At 42.0% G+C, this 15,040-nt stretch overlaps 1 protein-coding gene across 2 annotated transcripts in view; it reads left to right on the top strand.

The window, feature by feature from the left end:
• Positions 1 to 15,040, top strand: part of LOC122564892 (gelsolin) — a 75,914-nt gene that overhangs the window by 23,218 nt on the left and 37,656 nt on the right. For both annotated transcript variants that reach the window (XM_043720304.2, XM_087998381.1), the window contains 4 exons: positions 5,033 to 5,234; positions 10,080 to 10,234; positions 11,665 to 11,826; positions 14,694 to 14,843. In XM_043720304.2, the coding sequence (XP_043576239.2) occupies positions 5,042 to 5,234; positions 10,080 to 10,234; positions 11,665 to 11,826; positions 14,694 to 14,843 (660 nt within the window). In that variant the 5' untranslated portion in view covers positions 5,033 to 5,041. Of the gene's footprint in view, positions 1 to 5,032; positions 5,235 to 10,079; positions 10,235 to 11,664; positions 11,827 to 14,693; positions 14,844 to 15,040 lie in introns of those variants that run through there.

The following is a 15,040-nucleotide window of genomic DNA, read 5'->3' as shown; positions in this document are numbered from 1 at the left end:
TTTCAGCTCTGATCTCCAGCATCTGCAGTCCTCACTTTCTTGTAATATATTATCACCCAGGGATTTCCCATATTGAAGCCCAACCAAAACCCTTTATTTTGTCTAAATTCAGTTCTTGATCAACAATGCACAAGTGACTAGATTTCTTTCAATTGCAAAGTCTTGCCCAAATTGACCACCTTATCCTTGCGTGGAACTGGTCAATTTGTATTTGATGTATTGAGATTGTTGTAGAAGTGATGCCTTGGGTGACTGCAAAAAGTCACTTGATTCTGATACACAAATTAACAATCTCTTTACCCTTATCCATTTAAATATTTATCCATTTTTAAAACCCCGTTCAAAAGGGGGAGTAAAATGAATTAGTTTCTTCCCCACCCCCAACCAAGACAAGAACATTTTCCTCTTTTTGAAGTCGGCTAAGATGTGTCATCCAGGTGCTTGAGTTTGGAACATTTTAAGGTTTACATTGGTTTATTAACATCAGCTTCAGAAGGCAAAAAACATGCACACTGGTAAGGAAACCAGACAAGACAGATTTGTATTTGTCCTAAACATATAACTTGAGATGAAATATCAATTTGGTTTGCAACTATTTAACTGTCACTGTTCGGCTAATTTCTAGTGAAATGGGCTCTGTAATGTTCCTCCTTGCAGCCTAAATGTAGACTTCCTTCCAGTGAACCTCTATCTAAAAAGAGAGGGTCTGCCAACCTAGTCTGGAATTCTGCTTTCCCTCTGGAGGTCAAACAAATGCTGACTTGGACTCGGACCCTCGGTTGGTTTGGCTAACAAGAATGTTAAGCTAGCTGTGTAGATTTGTAGATGATTGGGCAGGCATTCTGGTGACAAAGCATTAGTACTCGTTTTAGCATCATGACCATTGATATTTCCCTCTTTTGTCCAGAGCTGACAGGAGGCAGGCAGCTCCTGTCCAAGCCTTTGGTCACATTTAGCTGGAATGATTTAGCAATGCCAGAGGATCAGAAGCTGCTTAAAATAGGATTGTGATCAGCTTTAGCTGCTTTTAAACCCAACAATCTATCTTTTTGTTAAAAAGAAACAGAATTTAATTCCAAATGTAGTGAATAGAGCTTCATTTGGGATTGCTCTCCATACACACAGTGAGAGAATTGGGCTTCATGTCACTATTTGTACTGCTTGACCTTGTCTGGAATTTTTCATTTGTCTGAATAGTGTTCAATTGCACCTTCACTGTTGTATTGAAGAGCCCAACGTTTTCAAAAATATTCGACTTTCTCCTTGCTGTATAAATAAATATCTGTCCGGTTCTCTGCCAGTTGGAGGATGGAAACCCCTTGTATTGATGTGCCAGCTACAGTTTCAATCACTTATCCTCTCCGCTCTGAAACACTTGGCAATGGGTTCAAGCTTCACTCCAAGGACTGTGTGGTATTTTCCCAGGTGACCATTCCTGGTACCTTGAAATATTTGCCACCTCTTACTTAATGCAGCATACGGAGTTGTGAGAGGGTGTTTTTGCCATTGTTTCATCTTGGGTCTATGAGGTTAATGTAGAAGACACATCACCATTTGAGCAGTCACAATTGAGACACTGTTCTTGGGTAACAAAGACATGTTATTGCATAGTAGCAATAAGTAAGCTACACTGTTCAGGAGTAACTACTGGGTATTGTGTTGAGCTGGTGCAGATGCATCTTCAAAACTAGAGCAGAGCTCCTTGTCTGCACCCTCTAGACTAAATTTGTAAAATCCTGACTGCAGAAAGAGGTTGTTCAACCCATCAAGTCTACACTGACCGTCCAAGCATCCCTCTCAAACCAGCCCCTATTCTATCCCTGCAATTACCATGGTCAATTCACCTTACGTATATTTGGACTGTGGGAGGAAACCAGAGCAGACATGTGAAGAATGTGTGGAGTTTGCACACAGTAACCCAAGGCAGGAATGGAACGCATGTCTCTGCTGCTGTGAAGGGCTATTCACTTGCCACCATGTTGCTCTATTGACTGACTAACATCGGTTGAATGGTTTAATGCAACATTAACCTCCTTCAGAACCAATATTACAGGTTTTATATAGCAATTTTAAGTTGTTAAAAATCAGTCAAGTATTGCATTATTAAACAGCAACCCCCATCTCCCAGCTTTCTTCCTGTAAAAGATCCCACAGTGCTGCTTTTTTTTTTTTGAAGAGGTTATTCTGTTGAGGTTTAGATATGGACCAAATAACCACAAATAAATTACCAGCTGTATCATATTTCTGTTTGTGGAAGCTTCCTGTGTATGAATTGGTTGCCAGATTTCCTGTACTGTGACAGGAGCTACCCTTTGTGTTCCATTGGCTGTAAAGTGCTTTGAGACTGTCGTATGGCTGTGAAAGGGAGGTGGTGGCAAAGTGAAAATATCACAGGCCTCACAATCCAGAACCTCACGGTAGTACTCTGGGAATGTGGGTTTGATTGTTGTCATGGCAGATAGTGAAATTTGGATGAAAAATCTGGAATAATCACTGGTTGTCACTTAAGCTCCTTTTATTTAGTGAAGAGAATCTAACATTCTAATCTGCTCTGTACCCACTGCAATGTGGTAGGTTTTTAACAATCCTCTGGGCAACTTGGGATTTCCAATAAATGGTAGCCCTGGCATAGATCCTGTGGACGTTTTAATTTAAAAGGAAGTACTCCACTAATTATTTGGGACTAAAATAAATGTAAAAACAATGGAATATGGCATTGGATGGTTGTTTTTTCATCTGTACTGCTTGGACATGCTTCTCCTCCAACCCATAATACTGAAGTCAGTTTAAATGTAATGACAGGGAGCCAGACAGACACTGAACCAAATCTGTCTTTTTCCCTTTATTTGGAACATGGTAAAATTTAAAACCTTTAAAACCATCAGTTGATTCCAATGGTTTTTGACTGAACTTTTTGAGTAATCAAACTTTACAAATATCAAATCTTTACCACTGGGTTGTAGCTTAAAGTACTTGACAATGTACTCGCAATATAGTAACTTCAGCAAAGATAAAGGAATTTCATCTTTGATTTTAAACGTAATAAATACTAGTCTCTCAAGACAAACAGTTAATTAGATTTTGTTTCCATACAGTATGGAAACAGGCCCTTTGGCCCAAGTCCACACCTGCCCTTCAGCCCAAGTCCACACCTACCATCCAAAGAGTAACCCACCCTGACTCATTTCCCCTACCCTATATTTACCACTGTCTAAGGCACCTAACACGATAGGCAATTTATCATGACCAATTCACCTGACCTGCACATCTTTGTGTGGGTTTCCTCCCACAATCCAGACATGGGGAGAATGTGCAGACTGCACAAAGGCAGTTGCCTGACGCTGGAATGGAACCCAGGTCCCTGTCCCTTATGAGGCAGTAGTGCTAACCACTGAGCCACCATGCCATCTTAATGAATAAGTTTTAAAAATAAACTACGGTCCAGCTTACTGGAGTGGTTTTCTGACATAGATTGTTTCTTGGTTGGTTTGCTTTAGAAGACTTTGATCAGGGCCACCTTTGCAGTTCATGCTGTTCATGACTTAGTTGCTATTCCCCATTTCTATTAGTGAATAATGGGAGGTTAGACAGGGAGCTTTTAAATCTTCTTGCTGTAGTGTCAACAGCCAACTTCCTCAGAAAAATCCGTGCAAAACCCAGTTCCAACTCTGGCCTCTCCCTGTCAGACTGACCATCTGACCACAAGGTCCTAGCTATCATTCAACATTTTTTGAAAAAACTGGATGCGGGCGATCCAAAGCAAAAAAATAATTTGCTGGCGAAACTCTGCAAATTTGGCTGCGTTTGTGGAGAGAAAACAGAGTTAACAGTCATGCTGGTGTCCAAGTGTCTGTAGAATATGTCTAATGAACTAATTTGCAGTTAACCTTCAGGCCAGGCTCATCAGTCACCAGCTCATTTGTTCCTTTTATTTTAAACCACTTACTGCCCACAATCCAAAAGTTGCCTTCAGCTTGCGGGTCACCGTTCCGAATCAAAAATTATTACCAAAGTAAAATGAAAAGGTTCTGACTTTGCAGCAATATGTTGTTAATCATTGCATAATCAAAATATGTATAGCCATTTAATGGAAGCTAGTAGAGTACAATATTTTTAAAACAGATGAGTGATTGGGTGGACAAAGGCTTAATTTGCCACCTTTCCCTTGAGTCTATATGTTGAACTGTGCTATTACAAAGGGATGTATCTAGAAAGTTAACTTGTCTTTGTATGGAAGTGTGCACTATTTCAGTCCATGCTTCAGTCTTCAACCCTTGCAGTTGGAGAGCAGTGGAAAAGGCATCCCTTGAGCCAGAGACTTGTCATATACAGGGGTGGCTGGAATGTTTTCCCAAGACTTTGGCCCGAGCGTCTGTGTGCTAGTCTGAAACTCTCGTACAGCAGGGCATACTCGCCCCCTGAGCATCCTGGCACAAACATTTAAAGACATTGTATTTTAACCTCTTAGTGCTCCCCTTGTCTGCTTAAAGGTCTCAAATTTTAGTCCGTGATAACTAAATTTTTCACATGTTCAGATGCTGGGAACAAATGACAGCATGGATTCTTGTCCAGATCTCTCTGTTTTAAAATAAAACATTTTTTCTCGGACCAGTAGTGCTGAACATTAAGTTGTTTTATATTGAGTTAATCTGGTCTTGAAGAAAACGAAACTCGGTTGTGAAATGTGTTTTGCAGATATCTCCATGTGCCTTTTTGTCTGTCATCATTCATGAGATTACATTGGTTCAAGGCAAAGGTTTCTCACACTGCCTTCTCAAGAATGGTTAGACACAGCATGTGACAAAGCGGCGCCCACTTTGAGAACTGGTATCTTTTAAAAATTACCTGGTATAGAGTCTTTTCTTGACCAGAGTCTGCCCTGATATTAAGAGGGAGCCTGGAATAAGAAATTTGAGCACAGTATTCTGATTTTGTTTTACTTAAACTGTTGGTTTTTTAAAAGGCAATCCTTTTTTTGGGGGGGATGGATCTGTTTTAATGTTGGCTGAAGCCATTCTATTTTGTTTTTTAGCGTCCCACAATGGTTTACCATCCTGAGTTTGAAAAGGCTGGCAAAGAGCCTGGCCTGCAGATCTGGAGAGTGGAGAATTTGGATCTAGTGGCTGTGCCCAAAAACCTGTATGGAGACTTCTTCACTGGAGATGCCTATCTTGTAATGCGCACCATTAAACAGCGATCTGGGGCCTTGCAGTATGATCTGCATTTCTGGCTGGGTGAGTAATTTTTTTGTGTGCATGTTCTGTTGCTTTATTTATTACAGTCAACACTTCAAGTTTCAGCAATGTCATTCGGTGGTGCCGAATGCAGCGACTGGAAAGTCTGTGTTGAATTCTTCATGACAGATAACTCTGTGGGATGTACGTTAAGACTAGCCAATTCAGTCAGTGGCAGAGTTTTATAAATTCTGACACTTTGTGGGCAAAGTTACTAGCAACTGAAATGGACTATGTCCTCACCACCAGGTTCACGTGTTGCATGAAATTCAAATCCTCTTTTTTACTTGTGTAATGCATTAAATATCAACATGTTAATAGTTTCCTGTGCGTACAGATTTCAGAAGCTTGCTTTACTCGATGGATGTTGCATGGTTCCAGACTCCCCGGAGACCACAGAAGGGGCCAAATTTATGGTGTATTCTGTTTGAGAGCAAAATGTAACTTCCTGACATTTGCCCTCTAAAGGGCATTGCCTATTGAATAAGAGCAATATTCTGAAATGTTCAGAAGACCAGTCAACTTTTTTGGTCTCAGCCCATCTTCCTCTTCAGAATCTTGTAGCAAGGTCCCACCTGAAATAGTTCCCTTTTTCCCCAAATGCTGATTTGGTGTTAACATTCAGCCTTTTTCATCTGTACAATGATACAAGATTTGATGTTCTCCTGTTACTTGATCTTTGTGTGTAAAGTTTGTGCTGATTATGCACTTGTGCTGAACATTTTTACCCTGATTTCTCTCGAACGGGCCTTTGAAAGTGCAGGAGTCCCGCACCACCTTCCACATATCATCAAATCCTCAGTGTATTCCTAATGGAATCTTTAAGCTTTTCTGCCTGGGTTTTGGTGCTTTTTAAATGGGATTCCTAGATTGTTGCATCGATGGGTGTAAAGCCATAGATATCAATGCCAAACTGTCCTGTTGCCTGACTGCTGGCAACTTTCCTCTGTTGCTGTGTTTCCCCATGCTCCTACACACTTTGGACAATCAAACCCTCCTCAATTGTCATTTCCCAGGTAGTTTGAGGCAAATTGGAGCTGTACTTGAATTGAGACCTGAACAATCAAGTACATCAGGGTTTAGTATCTTGGGCTCTTGAGTCCTGAGGGCTGGGTGTATGAAACCTAGTGTTTCCCTTTTGCAGCTCACACTCAGCAGAATGCCTTGAATGACAGCCCTTCAATTTATTTCTGGCTTTGTTCATCATTGTATTCCCCCTCCCTGTCCTCTATTCTTAAAGGTCAGAAGTCACAGGGCACTCCATTACAGTCCAACAGGTTTAATTAAAGTCACAAGCTTTGGGATCGCCACCCCTTCACCTGACGAAGCTCGTCACTTCACCTGACAGAGCACTCTGAAAGCTCGTGATTTCAAATAAATCTGTTGGACTAAACCTGGCATTGTGTATCTTGTGACCTTGTCCACCCCAGTCCAACACTGGCACCTCCATAGCATCATTACTTTTTTTTTAAATGTCAGTTACTGTTTCTCACCCACTACAGTGTATATGTATCTCTGGGGATTACTTGAAGTGGGAACAGTGTTCTTTTGATGTGGATGTAAAATTGTTACCTTAAAAAGATGTAATTTGCAAATGAGTTCCTGCTGGTTCATAGGGATTTTCATGTCTAATGTTCTGGTGATGGGTGCAACAATTGCATGTAAAAACATTGGTCTGACATTGCAAAATGTAGAATACAGTGTGATCCACTAAATGAAGCTTCTACAACACATTGCTAGAGAAACTCCACAGGCCTGATGGTAGCAGTGGAGAGTGTGGAGAGAACTCTTTTTAAGTCAGGTGATCCTCCTTAAGAATATCTGCCCCTCTCCATCTATACCTCACTCCAGCAGCTGCTTTTTATTGTGTAATTTGGGATCTGCAACAATTCTGTGGTGAGAAATCTGATTTTAAGCCAATGCCTCTGGCCTATTCCATCTCCACCTCTTTTAAACGCATGTGTATTTTAATTTGATTTAACCATGCTATTTTCATTCCTAAGATCTTAACTTGATGCATTCTTAACATTCCTATCTTTTTTTATTCTTGCCTCCCTATTTGGTAGTAATGTATCTATCTTGCCTTCTTATAGGCTATGCAATTTTCCTAGTGTTATGAAGATGTGGGTGTACTATACCTTGAGTTAAAAGCAACAGAACTACCTGACAGAGCTAAGTGTTCTGAAAAGAAATATAATGTAACATTTGGTCAAACAACTCTAGGCCCCACCCCCCACCTTTTCCTCCGCTACATCGATGACTGTATCGGCGCCGCCTCGTGCTCCCACGAGGAGGTTGAACAGTTCATCCACTTCACCAACACCTTCCACCCTGACCTCAAATTCACCTGGACAGTCTCGGATTCCTCCCTCCCCTTCCTCGACCTTTCTATTTCTATCTCAGGCGACCGAATCAACACGGACATCTACTACAAACCGACCGACTCCCACAGCTACCTGGACTACACCTCCTCCCACCCTGTCCCCTGTAAAAACGCCATCCCATTCTCCCAATTCCTTCGACTCCGCCGCATCTGCTCCCAGGAGGACCAGTTCCAAAAACGTACAACCCAGATGGCCGCCTCCTTCAAGGACCGCAATTTCCCCCCCGACGTGGTCGACGATGCCCTCCACCGCATCTCTTCCACTTCCCGCTCCTCCACCCTTGAGCCCTGCCCCTCCAACCGCCACCAGGACAGAACCCCACTGGTCCTCACCTACCACCCCACCAATCTCCATGTACAGCGCATCATCCACCGTCATTTCCGCCACCTCCAAACGGACCCCACCACCAAGGATATATTTCCCTTCCCTCCCCTCCCCTATCGGCATTCCGTAAAGACCACTCCCTCCATGACTCCCTCGTCAGATCCACACCCCCCACCAACCCAACCTCCACTCCCGGCACCTTCCCCTGCAACCGCAGGAGGTGCAAGACTTGCGCCCACACCTCCCCCCTCACCTCCCTCCAAGGCCCCAAAGGAAACTTCCATATCCGCCATAGATTCACCTGCACCTCCACACACATCATCGATTGCATCCTCTGCACCCGATGTGGCCTCCTCTATATTGGGGAGACCAGGCCGGCTACTTGCGGAGCGTTTCAGAGAACACCTCTGGACCAACCAACCCAACCACACTGTGGCTCAACACTTCAACTCCCCCTCCCACTCCACCAAGGATATGCAGGTCTTTAGACTCCTCCATCGCCAGACCACAACAACGTGACGGTTGGAGGAAGAGCGCCTCATCTTCCGCCTAGGAAGCCTCCAACCACAAGGGATGAACTCTAATTTCACCAGTTTCCTCATTTCCCCTCCCCCCACCTTGTCTCAGTCAAATCCATCGAATTCAGCACCGCCTTCCTAACCTGCAATCTTCTTCCTGACCTCTCCGCCCCCACCCCAGTCTGACCTATCACCCTCACCTTGACCTCTTTCCACGTATCACATTTCTGACACCCCTCTCCCAAGTCCCTCCTCCCTACCTTTTATCTTAGCCTGCTGGACAAACGTTCCTCATTCCTGAAGAAGGGCTTATGCCCGAAACGTCGATTCTCCTGTTCCCTGGATGCTGCCTGACCTGCTGCGCTTTTCCAGCAACACATTTTCAACTATTAGCTGGTTTTTTAGAAATGACGAAACAGATTCAAGTTAGGCAATCAGTTTAAATTATATACCTTGCAAAATACCAAGCTCCAATCCCATTTGAATTGAGTATATTGACAATCTTAGAAGCCAATGACACAATCCAATGCTTTGAGGATAGAAGACTGGGTAAAATTGAATAATTGAGAGGAGAACTGCCAAGCCCCAGCATTTAAAAAGACTGCCTGAAAAATAGCTCGCTTAAAAGGTACCTTTGATCGATCAGTAACCTGGGAAAAGGAAATCCCTAAGAAGAAGGAAAGAAGACAGGAATATAGAGAAAATGAAAGCTGCCTGGTTGTGAGAAGTTTTATTTTGTAAATCGTAATCTGGAGTTTATCGGACTAGTATTATAGATGGGAAGGTAACAGGTTAGAGTAAGGCAGTATAAATAGTTGTTAGTTAATTATTCTGTTAATTTAAGAAATAAAGTTGTTAATTTTAACTTTACATAGCTCTTGGCCTCTCGGAGTTTCACAGATTACTGCCTGGGATAAATCTTGTATTGTTGCTTTTAAATTAAGCAGGAGGGTTTACCCCATGTCATAACACTAGCTACATTCAGCTTTTATTTGTGGTTGTGTTCAATTCTTAGGCAAGTGTGGAATACATTACCAATCTCCAGTTTTTGACATCATCAACACTAGCAAACTATTTGCAATGCTGAAGTGTTTAGTAATATAGGATTATATGGTACCAAAAGAGGCCATTTTCTGCCCCCCCCCCCCAATCTGCAGATTCTCTGGAAGTACAGTCAGGCTAGTTTGACTCTCTGCTCTCTTTTTGTTCAAACTGTTTGCTTTCCAGGAGTATATGCAATTACTTTACAATCTACTTCTACCAGTTTTTCAGGCAGCACGTCCCAAATCTCTCACTGCCTGTAATGACACTTTTTTTTTTAAGAAGTACAATGTTTTAAGTGGATCATTGACAACAATTTGTTCATTCTTTTCTGTTGTGTTAGCTATTCATGTTTAAGAGTTAAAATCTCTAATATTTGAACAATAAGTCCTGAAGACGTGGTTTACTTTGTTTTCTCTCTTTTCTCCCCCCCCGCCCCAACCCCAGATGTGAGAATGTGTGTATTTATTTGGGAAAATAGTAACATTGCCCCAGTTATCCTTGGTACGAGGGAAAGTCACTTTTTTTTAAGCTGGTGTGTTCTCAGTCCTGACAGTTGTGCTTCTCTTCATGCGCAGGTGATTCATGTTCCCAAGATGAAAAGGGAGCTGCTGCCATCTTCACTGTGCAGTTAGATGATTATCTTCAAGGCACACCTCATCAGTATAGAGAGATGCAGGGCCATGAGTCCAATGTTTTTCTGGGCAACTTCAAGTCTGGCATCAAATACAAGGTAAATAAAAGGCTGTAATCTGAGACAAGAGCTTGATTCAACAGTTTGCAGTGAACGAGTCCTGTGTTTTTCCTTGTTGGCTGTGGTACATGATTCCTTGAACCAATGCAAGGTCTTAGCAAAAGACATGTTTCTAAAATCACTGATTGTTGATTACTTGTCCTGAATAGTTTATAAAATGTTTTCTATGCTGTCTACCTTTTTGGCAGTAGAAAGTCTTTTTTTTTTTTAAAATGCCCAAAGGAATAAAGAAGCCAGAGAGCACCAGTGGAATCGATATAAATACCTAATACTAAGCACGACTGTGAGTGCCAAGTGCTAAAGCACATCAGTGTTGGGTGAGCTTTCCCAGCTGGGGAGAAGCTGCTTGACATTGAAGTTATTCATTGGTGCTGTACAGGCCTCTTTGTTCCACATCTGAGCAATTGGATTTTTGATTTGAGACCTATTCTGTGTTGAACTGTCTGGGACCAGAATAATAATAGTCCCTTGTTTGCAGGATGGGGGTGATGTTGATGTCGAGAGATCAGGAAGACAAATTTCAAGTGTTGATCTGAGCCGACAGCTAAAAGGGATGAGACACAATAGATTCATCCTTTTTTTATTTAAATGCAGGGCAAATGTTAAAATGGCAGTTGAAGTGTTGGGGGGAAAATAAATGGGAACAGGAATTGATTGTGTCAGAACTTGAGCAACAGCTTGTGGCTTTGCTCCATGGCCACAATAAACTATCATTCTAATGCCACCATCCTAAGGAACCAACCATAGTCCCAGCATCATGCCATTTGATCCCAGGGATGGAAGAACATTTTTTTTTTCACTGAGACTCCACTCTCTCTCCACCTTCTCACCCGCCCAGAGAGATTACTGGGCAAAGGTTATAGTCTAGACAGGATGGAGCTTCCCGTTAGTGGAGGGATCAAGGAGCAGGAGTGTAGATGTGAAGTAAGGAGACTTGAAGGGATGGGGAAGAAAAAAATTTGTTCTCATTCAGTGGATAGTGGGAGTCTGGCACTCCTGCCGTTTAAAGGTGGTACAGGCAAAAACCCTCAATGCTTTTCTTAAGGCAATTTTGAGGCATAAAGGCTGGTTGCTGGAAATGGGCATAAAATAATTAATTAGGTGTTTGACAGAAACTAAGCTGATTGCCAGAAATAGGCCTTTTTCTCTCCTTTAGACCCCACACTCCCAACAGCCTCTGCCCCATGCTGTAGGGCTCTGATTCAAGTGCACCCCACTGGGCCAGTTTAGTTCTGTAGTTGGAGATCCGCAAGTTGACCACCCACTGACTGGAATCCTTCATCCAAGAACCAAGTCCATCGTGCTTTTGAATAATTTTAGTCATTTATGTTAAAATAACTTCAAATGCTTTCAATGTTACTTCTGTGTAACCTGATGACCTGTTTGTTCTATAAATATTTCCACTGCAGGCTGGAGGGGTGGCATCAGGTTTCTCCCATGTGGTGCCCAATGATGTAACAGTACAACGTCTGCTCCATCTGAATGGCCGCAGAACGGTGCGAGCATTGGAGGTCCCTCTGTCCTGGGACAGCTTCAACAAAGGAGACTGCTTCATCATTGACCTGGGCACAGTGAGTCATGCACCATTCTTAAAGTTTTGTAGACCACCAGAATAGAGTGGTTACTGAGCCAGACATTGGATGTTTAGTTATTAAGCTAACAGGCCACTTAGTGAAATGTGACTGGCAGCCGTTGAAGTAGTATGATCGGTTGTTGGCTTAAAAGAATCTGCTCATTTTTGTTTTGGATGCACATCAAATGCTGTGCAGGGAGGTATTTGGATAAGACAATAAACTAGTGTACAAGCTGCCATGGTACTGCTTTCGCCTGTGGACATGACTAACTGAGACATGAGAAATGTACTGATTTCTCTATTATGCCAGCTTTAATCCTGACTGCATTCCTCCCCATTCCTGGATTTTTTTTTTAAACGTCTGAACAGCTCAGTTGGGAGTTCTTTAACTTTATTGCTTTGAGTTGTGGTTTTAAGAGGTTTACATCCTGGTTTTGGAATATGCTGGATCTCCCATGCAGTTAATCAAGAGGTTATGATTATCTATAACTCCATATTTGAGTTGAAGCTGCAAGCCAACTTTCCTTTTTGTCCAAGTGAATCGAATTGAATCCTTGCCTTGTTGGGTAATGCTAGTGGAGCAGCAAGAAAGTTCAACAGGTTCTAGTCCCATTCCTCTAGTTGGTCACAGAAGAAACTTTCATATTAACAACCTTTTTGAGCAAAGGGGAAATAATTATTAGTGCCCATCTTCATATAATATTAGAAGTGTTTTGATTTCTTGTTAAATATCCTTTTTGTGATGGGTGGTTGCTGTGACTAAATGTTTGTTTAGAAGGAATTTAGATGTTTCACCAGTGAACCATATCAAAGGTCCCTAATTAGGTCACCTTTCCATATCATTGAACAACTCTCAAGAGTCAGTCATACAGTATGGAACAGACCCTTCCAACCAACCAGTTTATGCCGACCATAATCTCAAACTAAACTCGTCCCACCTGCCTGCTCCTGGCCCATAATCCTTCATTTCTTTTTCATGTACATTATTCAAATGTCACTTAAAGTTGTAACTGTACCTGCATCCAACACTTTTTGGAAGTTCATTCCATATGTTTGTAAAGAAAACTGTCCCTCGTGTCTCTTTTAAATCATTTCTCCTCAGTGTCCCCAGTCTTAAAAACCCCAACCTAGCGAACTTACACCTGTCTATACCCCTCATGATTTTAAGCCTCTGTAAGGTCATTAGTCAACCTCTTATGCTCCAATGAAAAAAAAGTCCCAAACTCATAAATTCATATTTTTTTCCACTTCTATTTTTTTCTCCCCTGTATTGACTCTTGGGCCAAGTTGTATGTTTGACAACGCCATTTGCTGTTCTGTTCTGTTCTCTTAAATTGCTTTGTTTCATTGCCCAGTCCATTTTCCAATGCTGTTACCAGTCTCCTGGGTTGTATTTCTTCTTGTGCTATACTTTAGACATGGGGATGAGTTTGGTTGCGAGATTAGTATAATTCTCTGAAGTAAACAAATACAACTAACAAGGTAGGATCTGCCAAACCTTTTTTTGAAGTCCATTTGGTTTGTGCTTGGAGGTGAGATCATTCCACCACTGCTTTTGAGATTGATCAATTTTCTCAGTGGTAAACAATCAAAAATTAGTTTTTCTTCCTTCTGTCAGGAAAAGGAGTAAATGAAAAGCACTAGGAGTTTTTGTTTTAAACCTGATGCACCACCAAGAAATTGATTGATTTGGACCTAGTACATTGCTTGTATAATTCACTGCCTTGTATTTGTTTGGGTGGGAAGGATGACAGCCCACGGGCTACTCCGAGCTAGGACCAGGAGGAGGCTATTTAGCCACTTGATGCCCTTCACCATTCTATAAGGTCATGGCTGATCTGTTACCTAACACACTTTGTTTTAATCTCCTAGCTAACCAAAGCTGGTGTTAACATGTCTCCATTGCATCTATTTTGCTTTGTGGGTAAAACAACAATCTCAAATGAGTCCTCACAGGAAGAGGCATTGTCTTGATTGCTACCATTCAATAAAACTAACTATTTAAACAATTCTTACAAGGATGACGAGTTGACAGGACTGCGCTCCCAAGTTCCCAAGATGGCTTATCCCTATTGAAGCCAGTGTGTTATCAGACTGTTAGAGTTTGCATTAAACCTTACTCATTAGCCCTCCTTTCAGCACAATATCGACATCAGCCTGCATGCCGGTAACCTTCCCACATCTTGGCCAAAGTGCCATTTGTTTTCACTTGTGTTTTTTGTCCATGATTTGTATTGTGGCTGTGTCTAACTCCTCCCGGCAGTGGAGGTCATGGAGTAAATCTGAAATCCTAGCTGATCTTCACCACAAGAAGTTAACCTTTCATTCTTTGTGAATCCACTGTGAACAGGTTCCCAGTGAAAGCTGTTTGTAAGCCTCATGGAACCACAGCCTCCACGTTGGGTTCCAAGTGCAGTGAGTGAAGAGCTGTGAAGTGATTATTAGAATCTAAGTTAGGAGGAAACCTCTGTTTGTTTGGAATAATGTACCAAGTGCACCAACAGCAACATTCATTTGAGGCTGCTCAAAATACAACTCAGGTCATGATGGGAGAGATCCAGTTTAGGGCAAACTTTTAAGCTTTCATCTTCCCTGACATGCTGTTAGGAATACCATTTCTTTCTGTACCTAAAGAAACCAAGGGCTTGGCAATCTGCTTGCTAGCAATTAAACATAAATGGCAGCAAGCAAAGTGCAAAGGAGGAGATCAGGCTCTAACCTGACTCGGTGTTAATCTCTCCAAAGGGAGGTCAGTTTACCCAGCCTCGAACAGAGGATGTAATGAAGCAATTATGTTCATCAGTTTATGAAATTGCATCAGTTTGTGATTCTACACTATATCGCATGTCTTGTCTTTTTTTTCAGGAAATCTTTCAGTGGTGTGGCTCAAAGTGCAATAGATTTGAAAGGTTAAAGGGCACATACATTGCTAAGGGTATCCGTGACAACGAGAGAAGTGGCCGTGCCAAGCTGCATGTGTTGGAGGAAGGAATGGAGCCTGATAGGTTGATTGAGGTGAGGCTGGGGAGGTTGGTGATGCCACACATTTTCCATTAAAGAAAGTGAATTAAAAATGCTGCAATGACAGGATTGATGTGTGAAGAATGATTGAATGACTGGACTTTTTTTTAAAAAAAAAATAGGATTGATACTTGCTGAAGTTGTAAGGGGAATCTCAAACAGCTGAAATTCTGACAGGGCTAGATGCAGTA

Source organism: Chiloscyllium plagiosum, unplaced genomic scaffold (genome assembly GCF_037043375.1).
Source record: "Chiloscyllium plagiosum isolate Xiang-an unplaced genomic scaffold, Cpla_swu_hap1 HiC_scaffold_21, whole genome shotgun sequence".
NCBI lineage: Eukaryota > Metazoa > Chordata > Chondrichthyes > Orectolobiformes > Hemiscylliidae > Chiloscyllium > Chiloscyllium plagiosum.
Note: the sequence above shows the minus strand (reverse complement) of the source record. Positions and strands in the feature narration are given on the sequence as shown.